The sequence below is a fragment of the Zingiber officinale genome, chromosome 4A (assembly GCF_018446385.1).
Source record: "Zingiber officinale cultivar Zhangliang chromosome 4A, Zo_v1.1, whole genome shotgun sequence".
Classification (NCBI taxonomy): domain Eukaryota; kingdom Viridiplantae; phylum Streptophyta; class Magnoliopsida; order Zingiberales; family Zingiberaceae; genus Zingiber; species Zingiber officinale.
This window is the reverse complement of record NC_055992.1, coordinates 16,928,191-16,955,205: the sequence shown is the minus strand read 5'-3', so window position 1 is coordinate 16,955,205 and position 27,015 is coordinate 16,928,191. Positions and strand designations below refer to the sequence as shown.

General features: G+C 34.8%; 2 protein-coding genes across 2 annotated transcripts; both read left to right on the top strand.

The window, feature by feature from the left end:
• The first annotated feature begins 1,276 nt into the window (after positions 1-1,276).
• LOC121969640 (PHD finger protein ALFIN-LIKE 3-like) lies at positions 1,277-16,300 on the top strand. The gene is made up of 5 exons (XM_042519837.1): positions 1,277-1,481; positions 1,573-1,605; positions 3,262-3,490; positions 8,987-9,086; positions 15,485-16,300. Exons 1-5 carry the CDS (start codon positions 1,382-1,384, stop codon positions 15,740-15,742), a joined length of 720 nt encoding a protein of 239 aa, XP_042375771.1. The 5' UTR covers positions 1,277-1,381; the 3' UTR covers positions 15,743-16,300.
• Positions 16,301-17,945: 1,645 nt separating this feature from the next.
• Positions 17,946-26,005, top strand: LOC121969639 (DNA-3-methyladenine glycosylase-like). Its single transcript, XM_042519836.1, has 6 exons — positions 17,946-18,286; positions 18,428-18,499; positions 18,706-18,829; positions 21,157-21,227; positions 25,507-25,564; positions 25,648-26,005. Exons 1-6 carry the CDS (start codon positions 17,999-18,001, stop codon positions 25,809-25,811), a joined length of 777 nt encoding a protein of 258 aa, XP_042375770.1. The 5' UTR covers positions 17,946-17,998; the 3' UTR covers positions 25,812-26,005.
• The last annotated feature ends 1,010 nt before the right edge of the window (positions 26,006-27,015 follow it).

Here is a 27,015-nt window from a genome sequence, read left to right as displayed (position 1 = left end):
ATGACGCATGTACCCCTTTTGCATTCACAAAATTACACCATATACCAAAAAAAATGACGCATGTAGCCTTTTTAACTCAGAAAATTACACTATGTACCCAAAAAATGGCGCATGCACCCTTTTTGATTTACAAAATTACATAATAAGTATTCACCTTCCTCTATCAAGGTAAACAAGTGTGCAAAGGAAAAGATTTCTTCACCATTTCTTTTCTCTTCCTCCAAAGATAACTTTCCATAGTTGATTCCTTTCCTTTCCTCATCCACACTCTTGAGTAAACATAGCCTAAATGACAAGACTATAAAATAAGAAAAGGGTATTAAAAACTAAATTTATTAGTGATTTTAGAAAAATGTTTGAAATTTTGTAAAAATTCAATATTGCACCTTAGAGCTATAATTTTTAAGTATTATACTTTAATACTTAAATAATATTTGATTAAAATATAATTAAATATTAAAAAGTATCATGTAGATAAAATAAACTAACAATTATTTTAAATTATTATTATTAAGTTAAATGTCAGAAGTGGGTGATCATATTCATCCAATTTATACTTTGATATTCATTGTTTAATTATAATTTAATTTATATTATTTCCATATCTAATATTTAATGTTAAAGATATATTTAATATTTTTGATCCATTATTAAAAATTATATATACATTTAATTATGTTTTGAATAAATTTAGAATTTTTAATTGAGTTCTGAATAAGTTTTTTTAAGTACTTATTTAAATTTAAATTATTATTATTTGACAATTCATCTAAGTGATCTGAAATCGACTTCTCAAATATTCACCCGGTTAGAAATTTAAATTCTGATTCTTTGATTATTTTTGTAAGTACTTTAATATTAATATCGCATCACGGAGATAATTTTTTAATTAAAACTTGATTATTAAAATGAGGAAGGAGAGGAGGGAATTTAGGGGTTGAAGATATTTAGGAAAAAAAACTTATGTAGGTCGTTTTCGAGTAGAAAATAACTAATAAAAGTGTTTTTAAATAATTCTTTATTTTTTTTGGCAATATTTGAAGTGCATTAATATTACGAAAAATGCAGGCAAAATGAAAATTCCTCCACAAAATCTTCCCGGTTTCATCGCCCGTCATAGGTTGCCACGTCGACCGATGGACCCCACTTGGTTGTGCAATCGTACGTGGGTATATCAGCACGACTAATTTACCGGAAGCCGTACTTTTCTCCCATCCTCTTCCTTCTCCGCTTGGAGAAATATATAAATATTATTAGAAATATTACCCTTGTCCCACCGTTAAGTTCTTCTTCCCTTCGTCTTCTCTCTCGAAGCTTGACGCCCTTCTTTCGCCTTGCCACCTCTCTCTTCGTTGTCAATTGCCGGTCCTCGATCCCCCAGATGGACCGTGGATCGGCTTCCCAAAACTCCCGCATGGTGGAGGAGGTCTTCCGCGACATCAAGAACCGGCGAGCTGGCATCCTCAAGGCCCTCACCACCGGTAACTCCACTTTGCTCATTCCTTCTTTTACTTTTTCAGAGATGTTATCTTCATTGACCTTCTTCCGGTTTCTGGTGATTCGTCTATGCAGATTTCGAGGACTTCTATCAGCAATGCGATCCTGGTTTGTAGTTCCTCCATCTTAGCTCCTGCTAGTCAACTTAGGTTTTGGAATTCAAGTAGTTGTAAGTAATGAAGCCTCGGCATTTGGGTCTTTAGTTTTGTGGGGTTATTGCAATGGAGAGAGATACATTCACATGCAATTGTAGTACTCTGAGCTTTTGCGATGGGAGTTACTGAGTTACATTGTTTCCAGTTTATCTGAAATTTACCAGATTGCGAGTACCAGGGATTCGAATAATCAATAATTCAGAAAACTAGCATTAGTGGTTTGAGCACTGATGTGTTATAAATTTACCTATTGTTTGGGGTGCTCGGTGCCTCATTATTCCATATTAAATGTGAGCACCCTAGGTCTTCTTGTGTGCTTAGACTGAGGCTAGGTTTACTTGGGTAGCAAGCTAGGAGGGAGAAGGAACATCCTCTTAAGATATAGTCAATTCCAATAAATAACATTCTGATTTAATAAATAACCTCTTTCATTATGCAATTGTGTAAACCATAACCAACCTTAAACTCTCATAAGAAAAATTGAAACACTAGGGGATAGTAAATGCTCAGTGGCCAGTAATGGTTTTATAAATAGGTAAAATATCTTTGAATGTGCTAGTATGTTTGACATACTTACACTATATGTGAAAGAGTAGTGTTATTTTCTTTGAATGTGCTCAGTGGACAACATGCTCACAGATTGATGTGTTATTTTTCCTTTTCTTTGATATAGTTTTCCTTATTGTTTCTAAAGAATAGTGTTTCTCTGGGTCATATTAATTCTGAACTTAAGGAGAATTATGGTGAAAATACTCTGGAGTCCTGCCATTTGTCAATTTTTAACAAATGGAGCAAGAGTTTGACAGTTTGCCTATGCTTTTCTTGAATAGTAATTTGTAGTTGATTTTATTGCTTCTTACTATTAGCATTTACTAGTATACTATCAATGCTTGACCTTTAAGGCTTAGCTGTTTCTTTTATGTAGAGGTGGAGTAATATGACAAATTGCTCAACATTGATCATCGTCTATAATTTTTTTCTTTAATTATTCTCATTTTGGGATTAAGGCTTCCTTGATGTAACTCAATGATGCCCTGTGTCCTGTTCACCATCTTTAAAATGCAATAAATAAGAAGCAATAACGTTTATATAATTCTGTTAATCAACAGAATGTAAAACATGGAATCGTGTATCAACTATGAGAGTATAAAGGCAATAATCACTGCATGCTTATGTAGGTTCCATTTTATGCCTCCTAAAAAGTTTGAATCTCCATTATTTGCTGCGGCCTTATATAGTCACTCCTCTTTGCAGCATTAGATTTAACTTCTTAGGTAATTAGTCATAAGAAGATGTTTTACATACTGTTATCCTTGTGGAGGATATCTATGCAATAGTCAATCAATCAGGAAACATTTTATACACTGAATAACACTGATACAATATAGGTTTTACTATCTGTCTACCCAATATTATCAACTAATACTTATGATACAATCTGGTTTTTTCCTTGCTTTTTCCTTCAAAACTACTATGGTCTTAGAACTTGGTGAAGATAGAGATTTGTTGATCCAAAATGCTATAACCAATATGTTGGTGAACTTGCTTTTGGTACTGTTCCTGCTGTAATGTGGTTACTTTGACCTTAACCACATGCTACTTTTTCCAGCAAAAGAAAATCTGTGTCTCTATGGATATCCAGATGAGCAGTGGGAGGTTAGTTTACCTGCAGAAGAAGTTCCTCCAGAGATTCCAGAGCCTGTTTTGGGCATTAACTTTGCTAGAGATGGAATGGAAAAGAAACCCTGGTTATCTTTGGTTGCTTTACACAGTGATGCATGGTTACTTGCCTTGTCATCTTATTTCAGTGGCAGGTTTCAGTTTGATAAAAAACATAGGTGAGTAAGATGAAATTTGTTGATTATATTCTTGTCAATGCTTATCCATTTGTCCTACACATTCATATGAACTCCTTTCTTGTCAGTTAGTCATTTAACTATGGGTAAACTTTGTCGGGCAATTCAGAAGTTAATGTGATACCTGTTTGACCAAACTAAATTTTTTTAGTGATATACTCATGTCAGTATGTTCAATTTCACATAGTTCATTAAATGGACACAAAATCAGATAGTGCTTGATAAGTATCATGCCAATTTTTAAAATACATAAAAGCAATGAGACACATAGCGGTCGGCAAGACGAGCAAATCATTTGAAACAACAAAAGAAGTATCTCGTCTCCTCCATCTTAAAGTTGATTCATTAACTGCTTACTACAAAAGTTCAAGCTCTTAGAAAAGGATCAGTCTGTATAAATTTATATTCTGAATGCTTCCCCTTCATGTGTGAATTAATATATTTCACTTGATTGACACTAACTTAACACATGAAATAATGAAATATTATTATTATTTTTTAGTTATGATTTGAACGCAGTCCTTACCATTTAAAAGTTGATTTGCTAATCAGTTATTCACTTATCTCAAAACCTTGATCAGTTTATAAAGTAACTAATCTATATATTTATACTTTTAATACTCAACAAACCCAAGACGAAAGTGCATACTGAAGGACAACGACGACTATTTCAGTGAAGATTTTGGGTAACAATGGAAGTAGTGCTCCTTTCAACCATTATGAGAAGGCTTTGGTGCTGAAGCAAAATAAACAGTCTTGTAGAACTCTGAACATCAACATGAGAAGCCACAAAAGTCTTCTTGAGGATTGGGTGCAAAGGGTAAGATTACCTAATGGGTTTGGCTAACTGTCCTGAGCAGGATCAATCGTAGGTGTGTGCCATATGAGGGCAAAGAGAGACACCATCAACTAACAGACATACATAGCAAAGTTATTATTTTTTATTCATGTACAAACAAGTGTCATGGGAGTTATGAGTTTGGAACAAGAAATGAGGAAGGGAAAATTATATTAGATTTTGCGATAACATATGACTTTATATTAGTTAATACGCTTTTTAAGAAAAGAGAAGAACACTTAGTCACATTCAAAAGTGGGAATAATAAATCACAAATTGACTTTCTTATGATTAGGAAGAAGAATAGAAAGATTTGTAAAGATTGCAAAGTCATCCCTGGAGAAAGCTTAACTACCCAACATAGGGTAGTAGTGTTGGATATACGCCTCAAACATAGTATCAATAGAAAGAAAATATATACAATTCCTAGAATTAAGTGGTGGAAGTTAAAGGATGGGAAGCAAAATATATTTAAGGAGAAGGTAGAAGTACAAGCATTAGGTGACATATACGATGCCTCTAATACAACATGGGATAAGATGGTATCAAAGTTGAAAATAGTAGCTAAAAGTGTACTCGGTGAGTCAAAGGGACATGCACCACTAAGTAAAAAATCTTGGTGGTGGAATGAGAAAGTACAAGAGAAAGTGAAGGAAAAATGAATAGCTTATAAAGAATTATATATTTGTAAGAACGAGGAAAACTTAAAAAAATATACAATAGCCAAGAAAGAAGGTAAGAAAGTAGTGAGTGAAGCAAAAAATGAAACTTTTAAATAGTTATATAAAAAATTGGATACAAAAGAAGGGGAAAGAGACATTTATAGAATAGCTAAAGCGGGAGAAAGGAAAATAAGAGATCTTAGCCAAATAAAATGTATTAAAGATGAATGTAATAGGGTATTAGTAAACGATGGAGAAATAAAAGAGCGGTGGAAGAGATATTTTCATCAACTTTTTAATGAAGGTTTAGGTGACCAACTTAACTTAGGTAATTTAAGTAGGTCAAATGAGCATAGAAATTTTAATTTTTATCGTAGAATTCAAACTTCAGAAGTAAGTAAAACAAACTTTAAATGAGATGCACAATGGAAAAGTCGTTGGACCAGATGATATTCCGATAGAGGTATGGAAGTGCTTAGGGAAACAAGGTGTTGAATGATTTACAAAATTATTTAACATGATATTGAAAACGAAAAAATGTCTAATCAATGGAGGATAAGTACTCTAGTTCCCTTATATAAGAACAAGGGAGATGTACAAAATTTTGCAAACTATGGGGGTATTAAACTAATGAGTCATACTATGAAACTTTGGGAGAAAGTAATAGAAAAAAGATTAAGGAAGGAGACCACAGTGATAGAAAGTCAATTTGGGTTCATGCCTGGAAAGTCGAGAATAGAAGCTATACATCTTCTTAGACAATTAATTGAAAAATATCGGGAGCAAAAACAAGATCTACACATGGTATTCATTGACTTAGAAAAAGCTTATGATAGAGTCCCAAGAGAAATTATATGGAGAATTTTAAAAAAGAGAGGTGTTAGCGTAATATATATTGAACTAATTAAGGATATGTATGAGGATATAACGACCAGAGTAAAGACTTCAGGCGGAGTAACTGAAGCATTTCCAATAAAGATAGGGTTACATCAAGGATCAACTCTAAGTCCCTATCTTTTTACACTAATTATGGACAAACTCACTGCGCACATTCAAGATACAGTACTGTGATGCATGTTGTTTGCAGATGATATTATTTTGGTAGATGAGACACGTGAAGGAGTAAATGCTAAACTAAAATCTTGGAGGGAAACACTAGAAGGGAAAGGTTTTAAGCTTAGTAGATTAAAGACAGAATATATGGAATTTAAGTTTAGCAATATTAGAAGTAATGAAACAATTGTTAAGATAGGAGAGGACGAGTTGCCCGGAACCGAGATATTTAAATATTTAGGATCATTTTTGCAAAATGATGGAGGGATTGAGACAGATGTCTTACATAGAATATAAGCAGGATGAGTGAAATGGAGGGGAGCGTCGAGTGTTTTATGTGACCATAAAGTACCTCTTAAATTTAAAGGTAAGTTCTATAAAACCGCAGTTAGACCTGCTATGTTATATGGAGCTGAATGTTAGGCTATGACTCAAGCACATGAGCAGAAGATGAGAGTTGTAGAGATGAGGATGTTAAGATGGATGTATGGGCATACGAGGATGGACAAAATAAGAAATGAGAGCATTAGAGAGAAAGTCGGAGTTGCATCTATTGAGAAAAAACTCCGAGAGACACATTTAAGATGGTACGGACATGTACTTAGATGATCAATAAATGCTCCAGTTAGGCGATGTGAAACTATGATAAATATACATATCAAACGAGGAAGAGGAAGACCAAAAAAGACTTGGTTAGCAACAATAAAACAAGATAAAATTTATTTAAATATAGATGATGATATAATAGGAGATAGAGCTCATTGGTGTAAAAGGATTCATACAGGCGACCCCACCTAGTGGAAAAAGGCTTGGTTGTTGTTGTTGTTGTTGTTGTACAAACAAGTGTCAATTATGCTCAAACATAAGCACCTAATATTTCATACATCCAAATCCTTGTTAAGCTACTCAATACGTGGTTCACTTCTGTCTCAGACAATACAACGAATTAGTTCACTACTATATGCTCATGATGGATTGTTTCTGAATGAATCATTGAGAGTCAAATAAACATTTGCAGCACAAGTAGGCATGCAGTTGTAGTAGGTAGAATGTGAATTATTAATTTGCAGTTTTATTTACTTTCATCATACCTTTTATAAAAAAATTCTAAAAGATTATAACCATAAATTCCATTGACCTGTAATGTTTGAGTCTAGGAGATGCAATTAGAGCATTTTCTCTCTCTAGAATAATTGTTTCATTCATGGTTTCTCAGCAAACTTTGCTAATAATTTGTCTGTAAAAATGATAGTTAGCTATAGAACAGTGTTGAGTGGAAAATCTTTTGGATGTAAATTGCCTTGTTTTTAAAAGTTCAGAAACATAATTTGCCATTTAGAGGCAATGGTTTTTTCATTTGTTTTTATGAAGATCCAGTTGACAATAAACGTGTAGCACAGTTGTCTTGTGATACTGTAACCCTTTATCGTAAGAGTTTTTTACTCTCTTTTTTTCATTCAACTTGTATATTTTATATAGAAGTTAGGGTCCAAATTCTCATAAACAGTAGCCAATTGTCCTTTTGGTCTTCAACAAATTAACTATTTGATTAGTGAACCATGCCATTGCAAGGATTAGATAAACACAGGAATAAGGGGGGATGGGTGTGCATCTAGAAAAGTTTGGGTATAACTGAACCATTATTTGCAAATAGTAGTGCTGCAATTTACCAGAAACAAGATATGGAGAAGCACAGATCCTACTTGAGATCATCTGCCACCTTATGATAGGAACCAAGTTCCAGATGTGGGCCAAGTGCTGGATTATGGGGGAAACGAACCCAAGACATGACTTGTATATTCCAGGAGGAACAAAACAAAAAGAGGCCTAACAAAATTAATATATAGGTGACAATCATGTTTTAGAATCAGTTACATCTATGTGATAGCTATGTTAGTATGTTTTAAGTATGTGTGTGATTATAAGTTTGTGTAAAGTTAGAGAGGGTGGGGAGGATTTGAGAATTATTATCAGGAGAGAGCATTGACTCTCACTGGTGGAGAGAATTTCTTTAGTAGATTTGAGTGTTCTTTTTTATATTGTTTGTGTTAAATCTAATAAAATTATGTGTGTTTCTCTATTTTGATTTTGGAATTCCAACATTGGTCCGACTTGCCAATGTAAGAGGGGTTGTATGCTTAGAAGGAATGCCAAAGATGTCTAATAGGGTTAATATTTTGGAAGAGAGGATGGTGACGTAAGAAGGAAATATGGAAGAAATAAGAGTAATTATGCAATGATTGATGTCTCAAATATACCAACATGGTTCTCTTTTACAAGAGATCAACAAACAGTTAGGAACAGGGTTGAAACAACACCATTGAAGGTAGCATCCACATTGGCTTAATCTTCTTAAGGAGATCAAAGATAATCTAACTTAGGAAAAACTTAAACAAGCTCTCATAGCTCGTTATGGAAGGCACATAATCTTTTTATTTAAAAAGGAAAATGAAATTTCCAAGCATACTTGTACCATACACTATATGCTAAAATTATTTTGCAAATAATTTTTGACATTCAGGGTACCAAACACTAAATTCTCTCATGGTGTACTTTAGCAAAAAGTGTATTCTCTAAATGTACTCTTGAAATGCAAATGCAATGCCAAACCAACCATAGACTAGAACATCAATGCAAAATAGTTTTTGTTGTCGTTCCATCCATCATATCATCATTTCTTAATCAAAAAATAATTACTTGCTCAAAAAGTTAGTTTTTTTTTGTCAATTCATGGATAACCTTTTTTGTTTATCTTAATTATTTTTGTTTCACGTTATGGTATCACATACTACCTAATTCTCAAATTTTCTGATCATCATTTTTTCTTATTTATAGCCGACCTCATTTAGTGGGATAAGACTTGATTGTTATTGTATTATTCAAGATGAACCATGAAAGTAATTTTATTTGTTTTTTGTGATGCAGGAAGCTTTTATTAGATATGATAGCTGATTTGCCTACCATTTGTGAAGTTGTAAATGGAAAGATTCAGGATAAGACCTCTGGCTCTAAACAGAAAAAATTGGTACGAACATTTAGATGCTATATCATGTATGAAATTTCCTTAATTCTGTATGCACTTTGAGATTTCAATAGGAAGTCTCAACCAATTATCAAACAAGTGCATCTTATATATTAGGTTTCAATAGATACAGCATCACTCTTTCCTCTGTTCAGCCATGAATAAAGTTCATGATCGTCAATATATAAGGGAGTGTGTAGCTGAGATTGATTATGGTTGAAGTTCATCGGACTCATATCCTTCATAATATTGTCGTTTTGAAGCATTATTTATTGGTCAGTCACATCAGAGCTTCATGATTGTGTATTTCTCTGGCAATGCTTGTTCCAGTTCCAATTATTCAAATGTAAGTGTAACATCTAGTGATGAAGGAAGAAATATGTTGGGTGTACAGAAAAAATATATTGAATACCAAATAACAGAGGAGCATTATTTAATCTAGGTTATGAAAATTATGGGCTTGATCTGACTTAGATACTACAAGAATTGATGCCCCTATTCAGTGCACAAATATTAGTATTGATAAGATATATCATTATTTAATCTATTTGTTATATATTTATAATTTGTTTCTTTAAAATTTTAACTCATTGACTATTAGTTACTATAGTTCTATTTTTTTAATGGAAGTAAACAAACTGAGTGAAGAGAATTTAAGGATTAAAACCCATCCAAATTGATCCTGATGCATTTTGACACGTGTTGAGCATGTTAAGTGATGTGTCTGTCTGAGAACCCAAATCCACCGCAGAACAATATATGGAAAAACCTTGATTGCGTTGTAGAAAATAATAAATTTATTCTTAAAAGATAACAATAACATCTTCATTATTTGACTTGTAAGTAATTGAAGCTAGCAATGATTTCCTTGAGTCTATTGGATTAGTCATATGCATCAAGCTTTCTCGTTTGTTGTTCTCATTCATTATTTCATTGTTAGTTTAAATGTTGATTGACAAGTTAGACAAACATTAGCTTCGATAAAATTAAAAGCACCATGGACATTTGCATTTTTTTTGGGGGTATTTTTTAACTGATTAACAATCAAATTGAAAATGATGGATCATAATATTATTAAACATGCTTAAGTTTCTCTAGCATAATGGCCAGCGGTCGATTCTTAGGAACTAATGACCTGGGGTTTACTCCACCATGCGTCTAACGCCTGTGTACTTACATTTACCTCCCTCCAAATCCGTGGGGTCGACACTAGGAGGGCCGTTAATATAGTGGATCTACATTTTATTAAACATGCTTAAGTTTAAAATGCTCTAATAAATATCCTATTCAACATTTATTTTAGCCTGTGTTGTGGCAAACACATCTTTTGAATTTTTAATAAAGCTTCTTGAGAAAAAAAGGGATTCCTCCATTATCAATATTTATAGAGTTGTATCTCCCTTGGACATGACGTTTTGTTACCTCTCAGCAATTTGTTAATGCAATTTACTCAATTTATTTGACTCTATAGTCCCACAAATTTGTTTGTCATGAAAATTAGAGAAAAGAATAATTAAGAAATGTTAATGTTTGAGGGTTTATTTGGTGCTTTTTATTCAATTCAATGTCTGCAAGAACTGGATGGTTTAGTCAATAAAGAATGACCTGGTCATCTGGAAGGAAATACAATTATTATTGTTTCTAAGACAAGATGAAATGACAATACAAACAGTGGTTTCTAGTTTGCTATTTGGGTTTGAGTACATAAATAATTGAGCTAACAATAGGATAGTATCTAACTGAAACATGGATTGAAATCTCATTCTTTGTGTCAATCAATATGGGTGAAACTTGTTCTGCTTGTTGATCGACACATGGAACAACCTCGAGATTGCAGCATGATGATAGGCAATGTTCATGCAAAGGCTTCACAATGTTGACGAGGTCATGTGACATTTGTGAGTCAAGTGTTATGGCTCTTCTTCTCCTAGGTGCCTTTAGCAGACATGTGAGTGCTGACGTCTATGAGGTAGCCCAATTCTTTGCTTTCCTCCTTGGTGCCTCCAAGACAACATGCCAGTATGCATGACATGGCACCAACACTGTCTCATTTCGATTAGGGATCAAAATCTTAGCTCGAAATGAGACTTTGGCTGTGAAACTATGGTTGTCAACAATGGTCAATACTGTACTCAAGTTAGACCGGTATCTGCAAAAGTTAATCCAATATTTCTAGAGCAATCAGGCCTCTCATGAAGACCAAAGGAAAATGTAGAATAACTAGAAATTTCATTTTTTTTTTCCTAAAAATGAGTTAGATGTCACCAAATAATGGATAAAACCAAAAGAAATTTGATAAAATTGAGAGTCAAATGAATTGGTTGAAATGTAATTGAGTAATTTCAGTAAAGATGGTTGATCTAGTCAACTTCTCATTGATCCTAGCTTGAATCCTATTAAACTCACACAGGAAACAACAAAGAATTCCCAATGGCTTCAACCCTTTGAATAGCTAACCTTCATCACTGCTTGAGGTTTATTATGTGTTCAGGATTATGTCTCCAATTTTGCTTCCAATCACAATATGCCATCCATTAAACCTAGCACATAACTCATCTCTTTCTTTACTCATTGTCAGGCAGGTGAAATTCAATCAGCTATTAAACATTAAACTTTCTCTATTAGCAATAATCGCAAAGTTTTGATTCAGATGTCTTGAAGATCTAAATGAATCATACAGCACAAATATTATACAGGATTTTAATTTGTAATGATAATCTTGTATTGTTTAGTAATTCTGTATTACTAAATATGATTTTGTCATTGATTATGATATATTTTTATTATCTACTAATTCTTTTCAATAGATGTCATTACTCATAATAATCCATTCTATTTTTTTTTTGATAATTCTTGCTATTATTAATCTTATAATAATATGATACTTGGGTACTTAATTGTAGCAAAAGATAATTACGCTCACCCCAGACGTCTCTTACAGTTCGTCCCCAGGTTATGTGAAGGGAGGTAAATCACGAGGTTAACTTATAGCCGACTGCCAAGTGGTTAGGAGGTGGGAGGAGTTTTTTCCCGAGGACATGCGTCCGCCGAGAATTGATCCTTGCCCCATTGTGCAAATTTGTCACCCTCTAACTAACTGAACACCCCTGTAGGGACAATACTTGGGTGCTTAATGATACATAACAAGTTAGAGTATGAATTAAAATCTCGAGCCGTTTCACCCGATATGAGCAAAACATCTCGTTCTGCCCATGGACGAGTACCGACACAACGCCGATACGCCACTACGCGTTCGCGTGTGCACGCAATCAGCACGTAACAGGGAACAATGAAGATTTTAACTTTGGCTTTAATAATAAACTTAGGTTAATAATTTTAATCAACTTCTAGCTATATTAGTATAATTTAAATAGACTTAATTAAAGTCTAATAAAATTATCCTATTAATTTAATATATATATATAAATATTTTTAAAAAATATTTTATTTTTTATATCTTATTAGCATGACATGATATGGTACCGAAACCATATTGTTCTGGTCGGGATAGAAACCTTGGCACGATTCGAGATTTTAAATCATACATAACATGCAACTTGAACATAATACATAATATGCAACCTAAATAATTTTTAGATTTACATACAAAACAATTCTATTTTATCTCTTTTACTAATCTTTGTCAACACTTTCCTATTTCACTTATCTTACCTTAGATGTGTTGACCATGGGATCCAGAATACTATTTTGACAACTGTTGGTGCAATCGACCTCTAGGGTTTCGATGTTTGACAATATACTTAAGTTTGGTCAATTTAACCAAAGGTTGATCCAAACAAGACTTGATGTTTGGAAGAGAGAAGTCTAGTCAGGACCAGATGACTAGCAAAGGTAAGTCCTAACCAAAGGATAGGCAAGTGAGAAGTCTACTGAGTGACTAGTCCTAACTGGAGGTTAGGCAAAGTGGAAGTCTTAGTGAGTGAAGCTAGGTGGTGGAAGTCTTGGTGAGTGAAACCAGGCCCTAGTGAGTGAAGCTAGGTGGTGGAAGTCCTAGTGAGTGAAGTCAGACAATGGAAGTCCTAGTGAGTGAAGCTGGGCAGTCCTAGGGGAGGTAACCCTAGGTTATATGTGACCGACTGATTTCCGGTCGACCGTGCGCCGTCGACTGGACCAGCGAATATTGAAATCTGTTAACACTATCTTACTTTACTGTTTTATCTATTGTGATAACTCAGTGTTGCAGGGAAGCCTAGTTATGTCAACGGGCCGACCAGATAGCTGGCACGAAGTCCAGACAGGTTGACAAGCTGACCGGATGTTGGGCAAAACGGTAAGTTAAGGTAAGTCACTGGAGGGGAGTGACTTGATGAGGACGCGTTCTCCGTTTGAGAGAACAGTAGGCGTCGATCCAACTTAGATCCATTTCGGAAATCTAAGTTGAGATCTTGACTAGATTCTGGTCTCGAGACAGAATCTAATTACTACTCTACTTGTTATCTAATTATCTCATACTAACCTTTTCTTGCAGGAAAAAGAGTTGTTGGAAAAGGGGGGTCCGAGCGCCCGGAAGGGATTTGGGCGCCCGGAGCTGGTCCGAGCGCCTAGAATGCCTAAAGTTATCTTGTCGCCAGCTTGGAGTGTGCTGATTGGATGGGCTGACGTCACGGCCTGAGCGCCGGGAAGGGATCTAGGCGTCTGGAACTGCCTATATAAGCAACCTTCCACCAAGAGCCAGAGACAACTTCTTCTACGATTGCTCTCTTGCGCGCTACTCCAAAAGACGCTCCTGCGACGCTGCGAAGCTTCTCCGACAACCTACGACTCAGTTCTATTTTCTTTGTTGTCGGCAACTTTTATAGTTCTTGTACTTATTGTGTAATACTTTTCCGAACTATTAGTGAATTGCCCACCGAAAGCACTCTCATGTGCGGGACTTGGAGTAGGAGTCGACAAAGGCTCCGAACCAAGTAAAACCTGATGTGTTAGCGTTGCTTCAATTTTTCTCTATCGCTGCGTACTCGATTTTATTTACGATTTTCGACGATCGCTATTCACCTCCCCCTCTAGCGTTATTTACGATCCAACAACAACTATCGATGGGACTTATCCTTCAACTAAACCCTACATTTGTGCAGGCTTCAAGTGGTTGTCCAGATCGTTAATACAATATACTCCTTACAAGAATATTTGGAGATATATTTCATTTAGGTATTTTTTTGGTTGAATTGATTTATGATCTCATCATGAAGAGAGGTATCTATTTAGATGGTTAAGTGTAGAAAAGATCAATTCACTTAAAGCTGGGACCTTTTCTAATTGTTTTGCATTTATAGGCTCCCTGTGATGGACATTTTGAAGTGAAGAGCCTTGTGGCCCTTATCCTTATCTAACTCTTTTCACCTTCTTCAGCTTCCCACCTAAGGGCACCTATGACCTATTTTGGATTTTCCAACAATTACAACTTATACAAAAAACTTTACATCACCTTTGATATTTATAAGGTAGTTAGGAACAATTGGTCAGAAACTTGTATAATAGAGATGAGAATCATAAGATAAATATGTGAGATTACTAAGAAATATACAAAATCAAATTTATTATTCAAGAATAATTAGATGCTATTAAATGATACAAGACAATGTGTCAGGATGGTATGGGCATATCCATGGTTGCAAAAAGGCGAATACGCTCGCCCCCAGGGCCCCCCCCGCCAACTCATCCTAGGGCCAACACGGAGGAGGTTGGTATGGGCATATCCAAATATGAGGAATAGATGTTCTAGTTAGATAAATTAAATGAATTAGAGTTGAAGGGCTGAGGGAGAGAGGAAGAACAAATGAAATTCTAGTTAATGGGACTAAGTATGATTTAATTTGGTTTAAGGAGGGATAAGATCTGTACAGTTTGTCTCAAATAGTTGGGATTTACATGATTTATTGTTGATGTTTAACGTAAACCATTTATTACCATCTTGTACAATTTCAATTGGCTATCAAAATATCAGATTGGCAGTCGCTTATTCTCTTTTTCACTTATTTATATGAAGCACATAAATGTCTACTATGTATGAGAGGTTTAGATCTGTTCTACTGATTATAATTAATTTTGTACTGCTTCAAATTTAAAGAATGAAGGTAGTTGAATTGTGCTTTGAATCATCTTTCTTGGATTAGTTATTCCAGTAAATGATGATTCTCTTAACCTTCTTCATATTGTAGTTCCATGATAACAGCTCACAACATTCATCTCCTCACTGTGAGTGGATTGGTATCTGATGCACTACTCTATTTAAACATGAAATCTTGTGTCAGACTCAGTGGAATTTCCAATAGGCTTTTTTCTTATGTGATGGGATTTTTGACACTCTTGGATCAATAGTAGGCAATATCTGTGCCTAAGGTTAGCACAAATTAACCGTTTATTTTATTTACAATTTACAGAAGGCTGAATATCAGGCCAAAAACTGCAGAGGAAAGAATGCTAAGGAAGAGAACGAGGAGTTGAATGAGGAAGAGGATGATTATCTCTGTGCCTCATGTGGAGAGAGTTCTGTCCTGGATAACTTCTGGATTTTCTGCGATACTTGTGAGAAATGGTTCCATGGAAAGTGCGTCAAGGTCACCCCTGCAAAGGCTGAGTATATCAAGAACTACAAGTGTCCTCGCTGCAGCAACAATAAACGGATTCGAGTCTCATGAGATTTGCTCTTCCAAAACCCTCCTATCTTTGGAAGTTTAGTGACTTTTGTTGGGAGTTTAGTGACTGCTGATACAATTGCTGTTACTTCAGAGGCAACCAAGGCAACACCACAACTGTCTTCTTGAAGTTCTTACTTCCTCACAGGTTATCTTAGAACTCCTGTTTTATGTGTATAAGCATCAAGAAGTGCAACATGCAATATAGGGGTTACTGAAATGTTTTAAATCCAAGCTAGCTTTTTGTTATACCTGATCCATCATTCGGTCTCACAGTTGATTCACTAGTTATTTATGAAGGATTAATTTTGTGCTGCTTTATTGAAGCAGAAATTGGCATAGATTGTGAGATTCCACAGGATGAGTCTATAAAAGGAGCTCTGTTTTTTAAGAATTTGATTTCTTCTTTCTCTTTCTCTATTTGCTTTACTGAGAGATTGCATCGAGTTTCTTAAATTCGTGCTGAAAGAGGGATAAATGTTCCCTAGTGTCTCTTGTATATGAAGAATTATTGTATCATCTTTTGCTCAACTTATAGCCTTCAGTGAAGCTTTTTGTGCAGAGAATATTAACCATCAAATCTAAAGGCTAGGATATTGGTAAAAAATTGTTTTTATGTTTGTTTTATAATTTTGTGTTGTATTTTTTTTTTACTTGTAATGTGGGAACTGTAAGCATTTACATGAAGCAAACTTTGATGTTTGTTTCATCATCAACTTACATCGGCCACTTGTTATTTTAGTTAGTGCAAGTGTAATATTTAATTATTTATTTTATTACAAACTGTTTAATAGAGAAAATTTAATCACCGTTATGTGTCGTGTAACTATGTGAATAATTGAGCAATTGTTTGAAGGAAAACACATTGCTCAACAAAAAAATATTAATAAAAATATTATCACCTTCTAAACTATCATATAATTAATTATACAACCGGTAATTTTCCTCAACTTAATCCACCATCTAATTTGTTCTCGATGTATCTAACACTATCAAGTTGTTCATCCATTCAACTTAATTTGCTTGATCTATTTATCTAGTTCTTCTAGCTTTGTTTGTTTAACTTGATTAGATCAATCAATCTAAGTGTATATTTGAAGGTGAAATACAAAAACTATTCTTAAGAAATAACTACTTTGAATAATTCTATATTTGATATCCCAATTCAATTTACAATCAGAAAGTTTATTCCATAACAAATTATCCAGAATATAATAACTTAATAGATAGGTAAATGTTATACTATTAACTATAAAAAAAAAACTATAAATAAATAAATAAATTTTATTGTATTAAGTTGTTTGATAACACAGTTTGAGAACGGCAAAATTAAATAGCCGCCCCTGGCATGGTGCAGCAAAAGCACAAAAACATTCAATATGCTAGTTTGAATTTAAACTATTAGGACATTTTACTCATGAGAATAAAATTGATTGAAGTAGAAAATGAGAATCAGAGTTTTTATTCCTCCTATTTTATTAAGTAATAATCTATTTTTATATTTGGAGATTAATGTTTCAATCCTAATACTATACCGTACCGAAAGACCAGAGATTCTATTTTCAGAATTAGGAACATCTACAGTAAAAACTCCTTCGGAGCTTTCACTACAAATGTGGTATGGAAGAAGCTCCCTCCCACTATGAGAGGGAGCTTCTTTCCCATTTGACAAGGAGCGGCAGATGGAGCCGCTCCTTCATCATTTTTTTTATTTTTTTAATTAAAATAAGTTTTATTAATTTAAATATAATATTAGAGATTTTTTTTAATTAGGAAAGAAATATATATGATTTAGAGGTTTAAAAAATATGGGATCATGACGTTTCATATTAGCCATTTATAAATTTAAATTTTATAAAAATTTAATGGTGTATAATATATAATATGGAGGAGAAATGAGAATTATACATAGTGAAAAGTGTGAGACCCATGAAAAAATTGTTGAGAGATTTTTTTGATAGTGAAAAAAGGTATAAAATTTTTAACTTTTGATATGACCTAAACGAGGTAATAAAAAACTCTCAATGGATTCTAATAGCTGTGGATACCCTAAGTGAGGCATTATACTACACCTTAATTATAAAAAAAATAAATTATTACTAGGTGAATCATAGTCGACATCTTAATTATAAAAAAAATAAATAAAATATTTTAAAGATTTGTACAAACATAAAAGGTCACCAACAGATCTCACCCGCACAGTTCGATTTGGCGCAGTCCAAAGTGACCCAGCACGAATCTAGGAGCTTCCACGTGGGAATGACGAGGCAGGCTGCGGCTGCCGCGACGACCGACGGCGATGCTCCGACGGCCCGCTTCAAAAGAACCGCGCGGAGGTACCGTAGAACCGCTAGAGTCGGAAAGGGCAGGCCTCCGAAATCCGTCGAGCAGCCCGAGGCGGCGCGCATGGTGGGTGGATTTTCCCCTCTTTCGAAGCCGGGCGCTATCTTGCACCAGAATTTCTTCCTAATCGATTCGCTCGAGCTAGCGCCTCGCTTGCTCGGCAAGTTCCTCCGCCGAGACGATGTCATTCTCCAGATCACCGAGGTAAAGCCCGAATTATCTCCCATCTTGTGTTCTTTCTTTGCTTTCCCGTATTTGAAGCCCTAACTTGGGGATGTAGCAGAGGACTGGAGTATTGCCGTTGTTTTTGGTGTCTTTTGAATTTGAAATGACCTCTTGTTATAGGTGGAAGCATATAGGCCCAACGATTCGGCATGCCACGGTCGCTTTGGCATCACTTCGAGAACTGCTCCTGTAGTAAGCTCTTTGTTGATCCCTGTGCTGTCTTTTCTTCGGAGGTAGATATAGATTGCATAACTAGAATGAACCTTCATGAATTTGGACCAGTTTGTGAGGCAAATTCCTGACGTGAAGCGTCTGTTATATAATTATGTTTTTTTTTCCATTGTCAGTAATGTAGAATTATTGTTGAAGATTTGTTCTTGTTCCATTTTTTGTGATAGTTTGGACCAGGAGGGCATGCATATGTATATCTGTGCTATGGACTCCATATGATGCTCAATGTTGTTGCAGATAAGGAGGGAGTTGGTGCTGCAGTCTTGATTCGCTCATGTGCGCCTATTAATGGTATAACTGGTTCTATTTGTCTAATCATGCATACAATCATGTCAAAAGAATGGATACTTGAATTTTGTTTCTACCGGTAATGATGTTGGATGAACAACTAATTGCACTCTTTAGGACTTTTATGCTCATTGTATGGCATGCTTGGCTAAGCAAAATTTGACTTGTTGGCTCTGTAAACTTTTAAGACGTTTATGCTCATTTATGGCATGCGTCTTTGAGTGCCTTCTGCTTTCCAAAAATATAAAATTGTATTTCTAAAACACGCCCACTACTTGGTAAGGCTAAAAGATTGTCAGCAAGCCAGTTTGCTGCATCAAACATGCCTAGTTTGTCTTAAATTATCAAGTTTGATGTATATACTCTCTATTTTTTTGGGCAAATGCTAATAGAAGGATTTCCGTATGCTCTTCCAATTAACAACATCAGTGTAGACTCTCCTTTGTTTTTTAAAATCTTTAATGTGGCTTGAGGAGTGTAGAGATCTTGTTGATTTGACTTGCTTCTCTAAGGTAGTGACACTGAGACATATCTCATTGGTAACAATAATCCTAATGCATTGTGTTCTCTTATTTTGGTCTCCTCATCGTCCAGAAGCATTTTTTGCTTTTAAAAAGCAGCCAGTTAGTTGTTTGCAGCATTGGGCAGCATCACATATAACATATGCACTTGGCTTCAATATGTGGGACCAAGAGACCTAGGCTGCCCCCTATTCATATATGTTGCTATATATACAGTCGTATATGCAGGCATCCAACAAATTAAAATTGTTATAAATGGAATCTGATTGGGTTAGTCAGACAAATTCTATGTTATATATGTCCTAGTTCCTTCTCAAATAATAAAGGTTTTTACGATATCTTTATCCTCAGAAAATAAGTTTCTTATGATTGTGAAGCACTTAGGATGTTAAGGTGGATGTATGAACAAAATAAGAAATGAAAGCATTAGAGAGAAAGTTGGAGTTACATCTATTGAGGGAAAACTCCGAGAGATACGTTTAAGATGGTATGGGCATGTACGACCAATAAATGCTCTAGTTAGGCGATGTGAAACTATGACACACACACATATCAAATGAGGAAGAGGAAGATAAAAAAAGAATTGGTTAGCAACAATAAAACAAGATAAAATGTATTTAAGTATAGATAATATAGTAGGAGATAGAGCTCAACGGCGTAAAAGGATCTATATAGCCGACTTCACCTAGTGGGATAAGGCTTGGTTGTTGTTGTTGATTATGAAATACTTACAAAAGATGAATTTTTTTGGTTGGTAACTTGTGCTATTACTTAAATGTTTCAACACTTGGGTGCATGTGTTCCATTATAAGCATGTTCATATATGCTATTGATATGTGCTACATTGTTGATCAATATAGTATTATGTATTATGTGTTTTACATTGTCATCCTACATTTATTTTTTATGTGAATTTTTTTATTTGATAGTTATTATATTTTCTTATATAAATAGTAATTTTTGACTCAATGCTAATATATATATATATATGCACCTGCATACATGTGCGCTACATAGTGATTAATGCATACCATTTGCGTATGCTTTTTTAAAACCTTGAGCATTTATATCGTTTACTTAATATTCTCAGTCCATCTTAGCTACAAGAAACTTTTGATTGCTTTGTACAACACAACATAGCAGTGCCTATTAAGATCTTTATATTAGTTTAAAATTGGAGCCTGGTCAAGTTATGGTTAAACTGAGATTTCTCCATCAAGATATTCAACAAAATAAATAATGTGCCATGTTCCTATTTTATTTTCACTTTGTCTTTAACTATTATCTTTCACTCCTCGTGTTTTTGTACTCTTTCTTTTATTACTTCTTTTATTCATCAGTCTATTATGGGCAATTGTTTAAAGTAAATATATTTCTTATATATATTGACAATTGACTGTATATTATTTGATTGTTCATGTATTTACATTTATGGATTTCCCAGAGTTTTCTCTTGCTCTATTAAATGTTGGTTAATTCTTCTCCAATGTTGTGTGCATTTTTTCAATGGGATATGGAGTATGTGCTTTTTTTTTTTTAGAAATTTAAGGAATTATAGTGGATTGTACTACCATTGTGTTTTCATAAAATAGGAGAACTCTGAACTCATACATTTTTGTACTCTTTGCTGCAATATATGAATCTTAATTCCTGGTTTTTTTAAGCATCCGAGTGGAAAGAATCAAGTTTTTATCAATGATTTTTACTGCTTGCCTCGGTAGTATAGGAGTGATTCTTTTTATGTGAAATTCAAAGAGGATACACCTTGAGAGGGAAATGCTGTTTTAATAAGTTTATGATTAACTACAGGTCTGGAGACCATACAAGAACGTCGAGGCCAGAACACTGAGAAACCTGTCCTGTTAACAGGGCCTGGAAAGGTCAACTTTTTCTCCATTGCACATTCTTGGTTTATTTCATTCATGATTTTGTACATTACATGCTATAGAGAGCAAGAGCAAATGAGATGTTTTTCAATATTATTGTTGTTACAAAAAGACAATCTGTTTTATACCAAGACTAGCTTAAGTTTACTTCATCCATTACCTTCTCAAGGAACATAGAATTTTTTCTATTGTTTGGATATATTACAAAGATATGTTGAACACTATTTTCTTGCATTTGGTGCATAAAGGTAAAGATATTTTTCTCTTCTCTAGGTCGAGCCAATTGGTCTTGTTGATTTGCTTGGTCTGCCCGGCTTGATTAGCTTGATTGGTCTACTTAGCACAACTAGTTGCCTGGTTATCTTGACTCAATTGACCGACTTCATTGGCTAACTCAATTAGCTAGCTCGCCCCACCCAACTTGAACTGACCCACTAGGTCATCTCGGCTTGATCGCCACGCCTAATGGGATTTCTCCACCAACCAACTGGCCTGACCCAATCAAAGTGCATGACTTAATCAACCAACCTTGATCTGCTAGCCATCCTAGCTCAACTAGCCAACTTGATTCAGCTGACGGAAATCACCTTGATGATCAACTAACCCGACTATCCCACCCAGCTTTGATTGACCCAACCAACCGGACTAGCTCAACCAGACCAATAGGCCTAGCTAGACCGACTAGCTTGATTGACCTGCTTAGCCTAACCAACCTGCGTTGCATGATCAGACCACTTGGCACGATCCTATTGACCGATTTACTCAACCTGACCTAATTGTCTAGCGCATCAACCTAAATGAATTGATCAACCTAACCAATCAAATTGACCCAATTTAATTGATCAACTCGATCAACATGTCTGCCCACCCAGCTCATGTTGCTCAATTGAATTGATTAGTCTGTTCAACCCGACCAAACTTGTTGGATTTGATCGACTGACTAGTTTGCCTGGATCACTCGGTTTGATGGTCTACTTGGGTCAATTGGCTTGCTTGGATGGGTGCATAGAGCGATGTATTTGTAGAGTGGAGGCCTTGCTGATGGATGGGAAAAATAAGTATGCTATTTTTCAATGGAAGTCATTGTCTTAAAAACTGCTTATATTTTTTATTGCCAAAAGATAATTGTTCATTGGCAATATGATTGATTTTCCATTGCATCAAACATTGGTAAATCCAAAAATTAGTTTTTAGAATAGTATTTTCTGCAAAACAAATGGAGCCTAGGAAATATATTGTGGTCTCAAAGAATGAGGCATCGGATCATAAGACCTCTTATAGCCTTTTTAATTGAGAGAGTGCTCAGGAAAGGTATAGGAGCTAACCTTGTCATGTCTAACTATAAATCATAAACACCTAAACAATTAAAAACTCTTAATAACAAAGTTTAAAAATGGATTAGGATAAAGCTAAAAAATAATATTTTAACATGTAGAAAACAAGTTATATGATTAATTAGTTTAGTAGGAGATGAGTGTTAGACAATCTTGTTGCCGGAGATAGAGGGGAAATTGCTAAATTGAAATTGAAATTCAACTTCAACTTATCTGTTTGGTGACCTAAGAAGAAAGACTAGGAGAGAGTGTTGGCCCCCTTAAGGCCGACAAGAGGGGGGTGAATTGTCCTGAAAATCAAATCAAATCTTTCTCGACTTTTCAAACTAAATTAAGAAACACTTGTTTAATAAAAACTAAGTAACAAGAAAGAAAGAAGAGGCAGATCTTTTTATTTGATTTGCAATCAGAAGATTGTTAGTCCAAGACGTTGAAAGCTTACTATCAAATCGCTTTCTGACGGAGAAGCCTTTTACAGTAGTTTAAGCACTAGATTACAAAATAGAACAGAAAGAAGTTCGTTTTCAAGTGTTGTGTAAAACTACTGAGACCAGGGTTCTATTTATAGCCTGCTAGTCGAATATGACCGTTTGCTGACATGGCAGCTCTGGGTGCCTGGAATGGCGCCGGGTGCCTGGGCATGGGTAAAGTTTTATCCATGTCGCAACGGTTCGGCGAAGATAAACTTTTTCTGGTCCGGGCTCCCGGACCATGCTGACACAGTCCTTGTATAGGGCGCGTCGAGGAAGCGCCCTGGTTGCGCCCAGGGGTCCGGGCGCTTGGACCAAGTCCGGGCAATAGTCAACAACTTGTTGACTGTTCGATTTCTCCCCATTCCGGCTCCGCTTGTTTAGGTGATTTCGGCCATCCGAAATAGGACTCACCCGAACCCATTTTCCGGCCTTCTCCTTGAACAAGCTTCCGCTCCGGCTTCTCGTCTCGAGCCCGTTGACTCTCTTCCGTGTCATTCTTCTCACTAGCTGTGTCTTTCGCTCGACTTCTTGTGCTCTTAAGTTCCTGCACACTTAGACACAAGACATCAAACACACACAAGACCTAACTTGACTTGGTTGATTATTTCAAAATCATCACGAGGTACTTACAGAGAGAGTCTCTCCCCATGTATTTGTTCATAATATCAATGTTTGTGAATTAATATAAACCAACAAAGAATGAAGCCTTTTCCCTTTCCACCTCTTTTCCATTCACATATATCCAACCATAATAGCATCTTCTCATTATTTGTTTTCTTGCTTAAATATGGTAGCACGTGTAACATCAAAAAAGATATTGATTTATGCATTCACAACAATATCCTACAGAGACGTATGTGCACATGTGGTTTAGTGTATGCCTCATGAAGCACTGATAACATGTGTTCTAGAGCAGTATTAGTGTCTAAATTTAAATTTGTTCTTATTTTGTAATAAAAAATCAAAATACACCAAGAATGAGTTTTATGTGCAATTATCTATAGAAGTTAAAAATATAATAAAATTCACCATTGTTATATACATGACTAAGACTTGTATCGAAGTGAATTTGGATAAAGAAAGAAGAAATACGTTCATCAGTATATGCAGGCCATATTCACTTGCTTCACACTATGAATTTGGTTAGCACGGTGGAACTCTAATAAACTCATTTGTTTTACATACTAAAGGATAATCAAGTTGACAATGTCATTGCTTCATGCCAATGCTGGTGAGAGTAAGTGCTTTAAAGAAAGGTGATAGTCTTTCACCAAGGCTTTCTTTATCCATACATTGTGAAATACAAACTTCATGAGGGTTCTGATTGATAATAAGTGTATTGAAAACTTTGGAACATAAACCACTTTGTCTAAGAAAACTGAGGAGATACTCGTAAAGAGCCTTTTCCTTTAACAGGAATATGATAACCATCAGTAATAAGAACAGGTGGCAAGGTAGCAAGATTCAAAATAGAAGATTAATGACAATTATTACAGTACATGTTTTGTGATATATTGAAGTTTCGCACCTGAGAAGCTACATGTATTCTGCATATTGACGACTGTTTTCTTATCAACTGATGTTTGACATATAACTAGTTCAATATAGCACTACAAAAAGTTGACACAACTTATATTAAACAGGTATTACTTAAAACATTTTTTGAGATAATAATGTAGATAATTAATTATATATGTGATAATGTTTTATTACTATTGGATTATTTAGTTACAATATTGCTAATTAACAATGAAAAAAGTTGTCACTAATACCATATTTAATAGCAAATTCAATAGTACTATCATTAATAGTTTTAATCATAGGAGACAATCTAGTAATAAAATTATCATTACTAGCCCTCGAGACTATGGTTCAGCGGTTAGATCTTCCAAGTTAACCAGACATCAAAGGTTCGAATCCCAGCTATGATGCACTGCAAGTATTTTCCTCAAGTGCGACAACAAACCTAAGAACATTGGCTGCGTGGTTGGACCTCCATGAGTGCTTCCCGATTTACCCTAATGGCTGGTGGAAAATTTGGGACCGGACTGGTCACCAACAGGATTAGTCGGATAGAATAGCTGGATATCCGAATTACCAAAAATAAATAAAAATTATTATTACTAAAATTTTTTCTGACAAATTATTTTGTCATTAATACCTTTTTTTTGTTGATTTAGCCAGTTTAAAAAGGAAATTTCCATATTCTCCTGAAGGTCGTATGCAATGTCAGAGAACCCTGCAGTTTGTATTTAAATATTGAACAGAGGTAAACATGATCGTCAAAATGAAAATCTGTGAGAATTTTGCATGAACATGCACCCTAGTTTTTTTAAATAACCTTGATTACATTTAATACTTGGTTGAAAATTATTATTGCCAAAGCAAATGCAGATGTTTCTTCAATTTGCTCTTGTTTCTATTACAAAATCGCTGAAGTTTATTTAAGGTTATTCTCATGGATAGGTTGGTCAGGCACTAGGGTTAACCACTGCTTGGTCAAACCATTCCCTTTACAGCCCTGGTATGTCACATTGTTCTGCATATGAAGTTCTTTTCGTTGAATTTGAGGTTTTTGATCTTCAGCAAGGCTTCTCATCTTCGCAGGAGGATTAGAATTATTAGATGGTCCTCTGCCTGAGAAGATACTGGTTGGACCTCGTGTGGGCATTGAGTATGCATTGCCTGAGCATGCTACTGCACCATGGAGGTTTGCTATTGCTGGTACTCCCTGGATAAGTGCTCCGAAAAGTACACTTCGTCCTACATAAATTGCAATTTTATTGGAATGGTATACACCGCTGTGTATTATAGAAGAAACAAAAAAACTGATGGAAACCTGTTTGACGTTTTTAAGTACACACTTCAAACTATTCAAGAAATCGTCGAGTGATTTTGCAATTGGCATCTTTATGATCTTTATTGTAATTAGTTTGTCATTATTATCCATTTTAAACTTATTTAATGAATCTAAATTGTTTTTGATGTAGATAGTAATTTGAATAATCACATTTTAGTAATCTTATGTAGTTATCCTGTCTGAAATCTATGAAGTGGTGTACTAGCTCTGGTTAACGATGCTTCTCGATGAAGATGACCTCTTGACGATCTGGAAGAGTCCTTCAACGATCCTGCGCATAATAAGATGAGTCGACAAAATGTTAGTGACCTAAGATCGAGATGGGGATCCCTGTCTAGGTCCTCCGACGTTCAAGTCAGTTTCTCTCTCAAAGGTAGAAGAAATAGAAGAAGTACAGTAATTGAAGTACTTAGAAACAGAGTTTGGATGCTAGAACTTGCTTACCTTGTCAACAGAGAGGATCTCATTTTTATATTACCTCATATAACCTCTGTAGTCATGAGGTGGTTCTCGGTTTATTAGAGTTTGTTAGAAGATGAAGTCATCTTCTAGGTTTCATGCAATAATCTTTTAAAGAATCTTTTTTTTTAACTCCAGATGTACTTCTTTTGTCGTTTGTAACTGATAAAATATGCATAAAAACATGTCACTATAATTAAAGAAGTTTCTAGAAAATATTTTCTACCAAATTTATCAGGTTGTCATATTTTCCGCCGGTCCTTTTGTTAGAGTGTATACTAAAAGTCTAGATTTTTATAAACAATTATTTTGAAATAAGAATCAAATTGGTCAAATGTCTACATTTATGCTAAGTGTAGTTGTCCATTTAATTTATATTGTAGATAACATGGTGTGAGGAGACACACAAAAGATCATATTATCAGTTCCTTATAAATTATAAATAATAGCTCACAACCAAGATGAAATGGGACAAACCATTGGAGTGATTGTAGTGTAATTTGGTATTAGTTTATATTGACTATAAAATTACACAGTACACTATGAGTGTATTGAGCATGACCATTTGAAGTTGTTCTTTTTTATACTGACTATTAAAAAGAACAAAACCTCTGTTATTATGGAAGCGTGTACTCTTAATCATGATATAATAACAA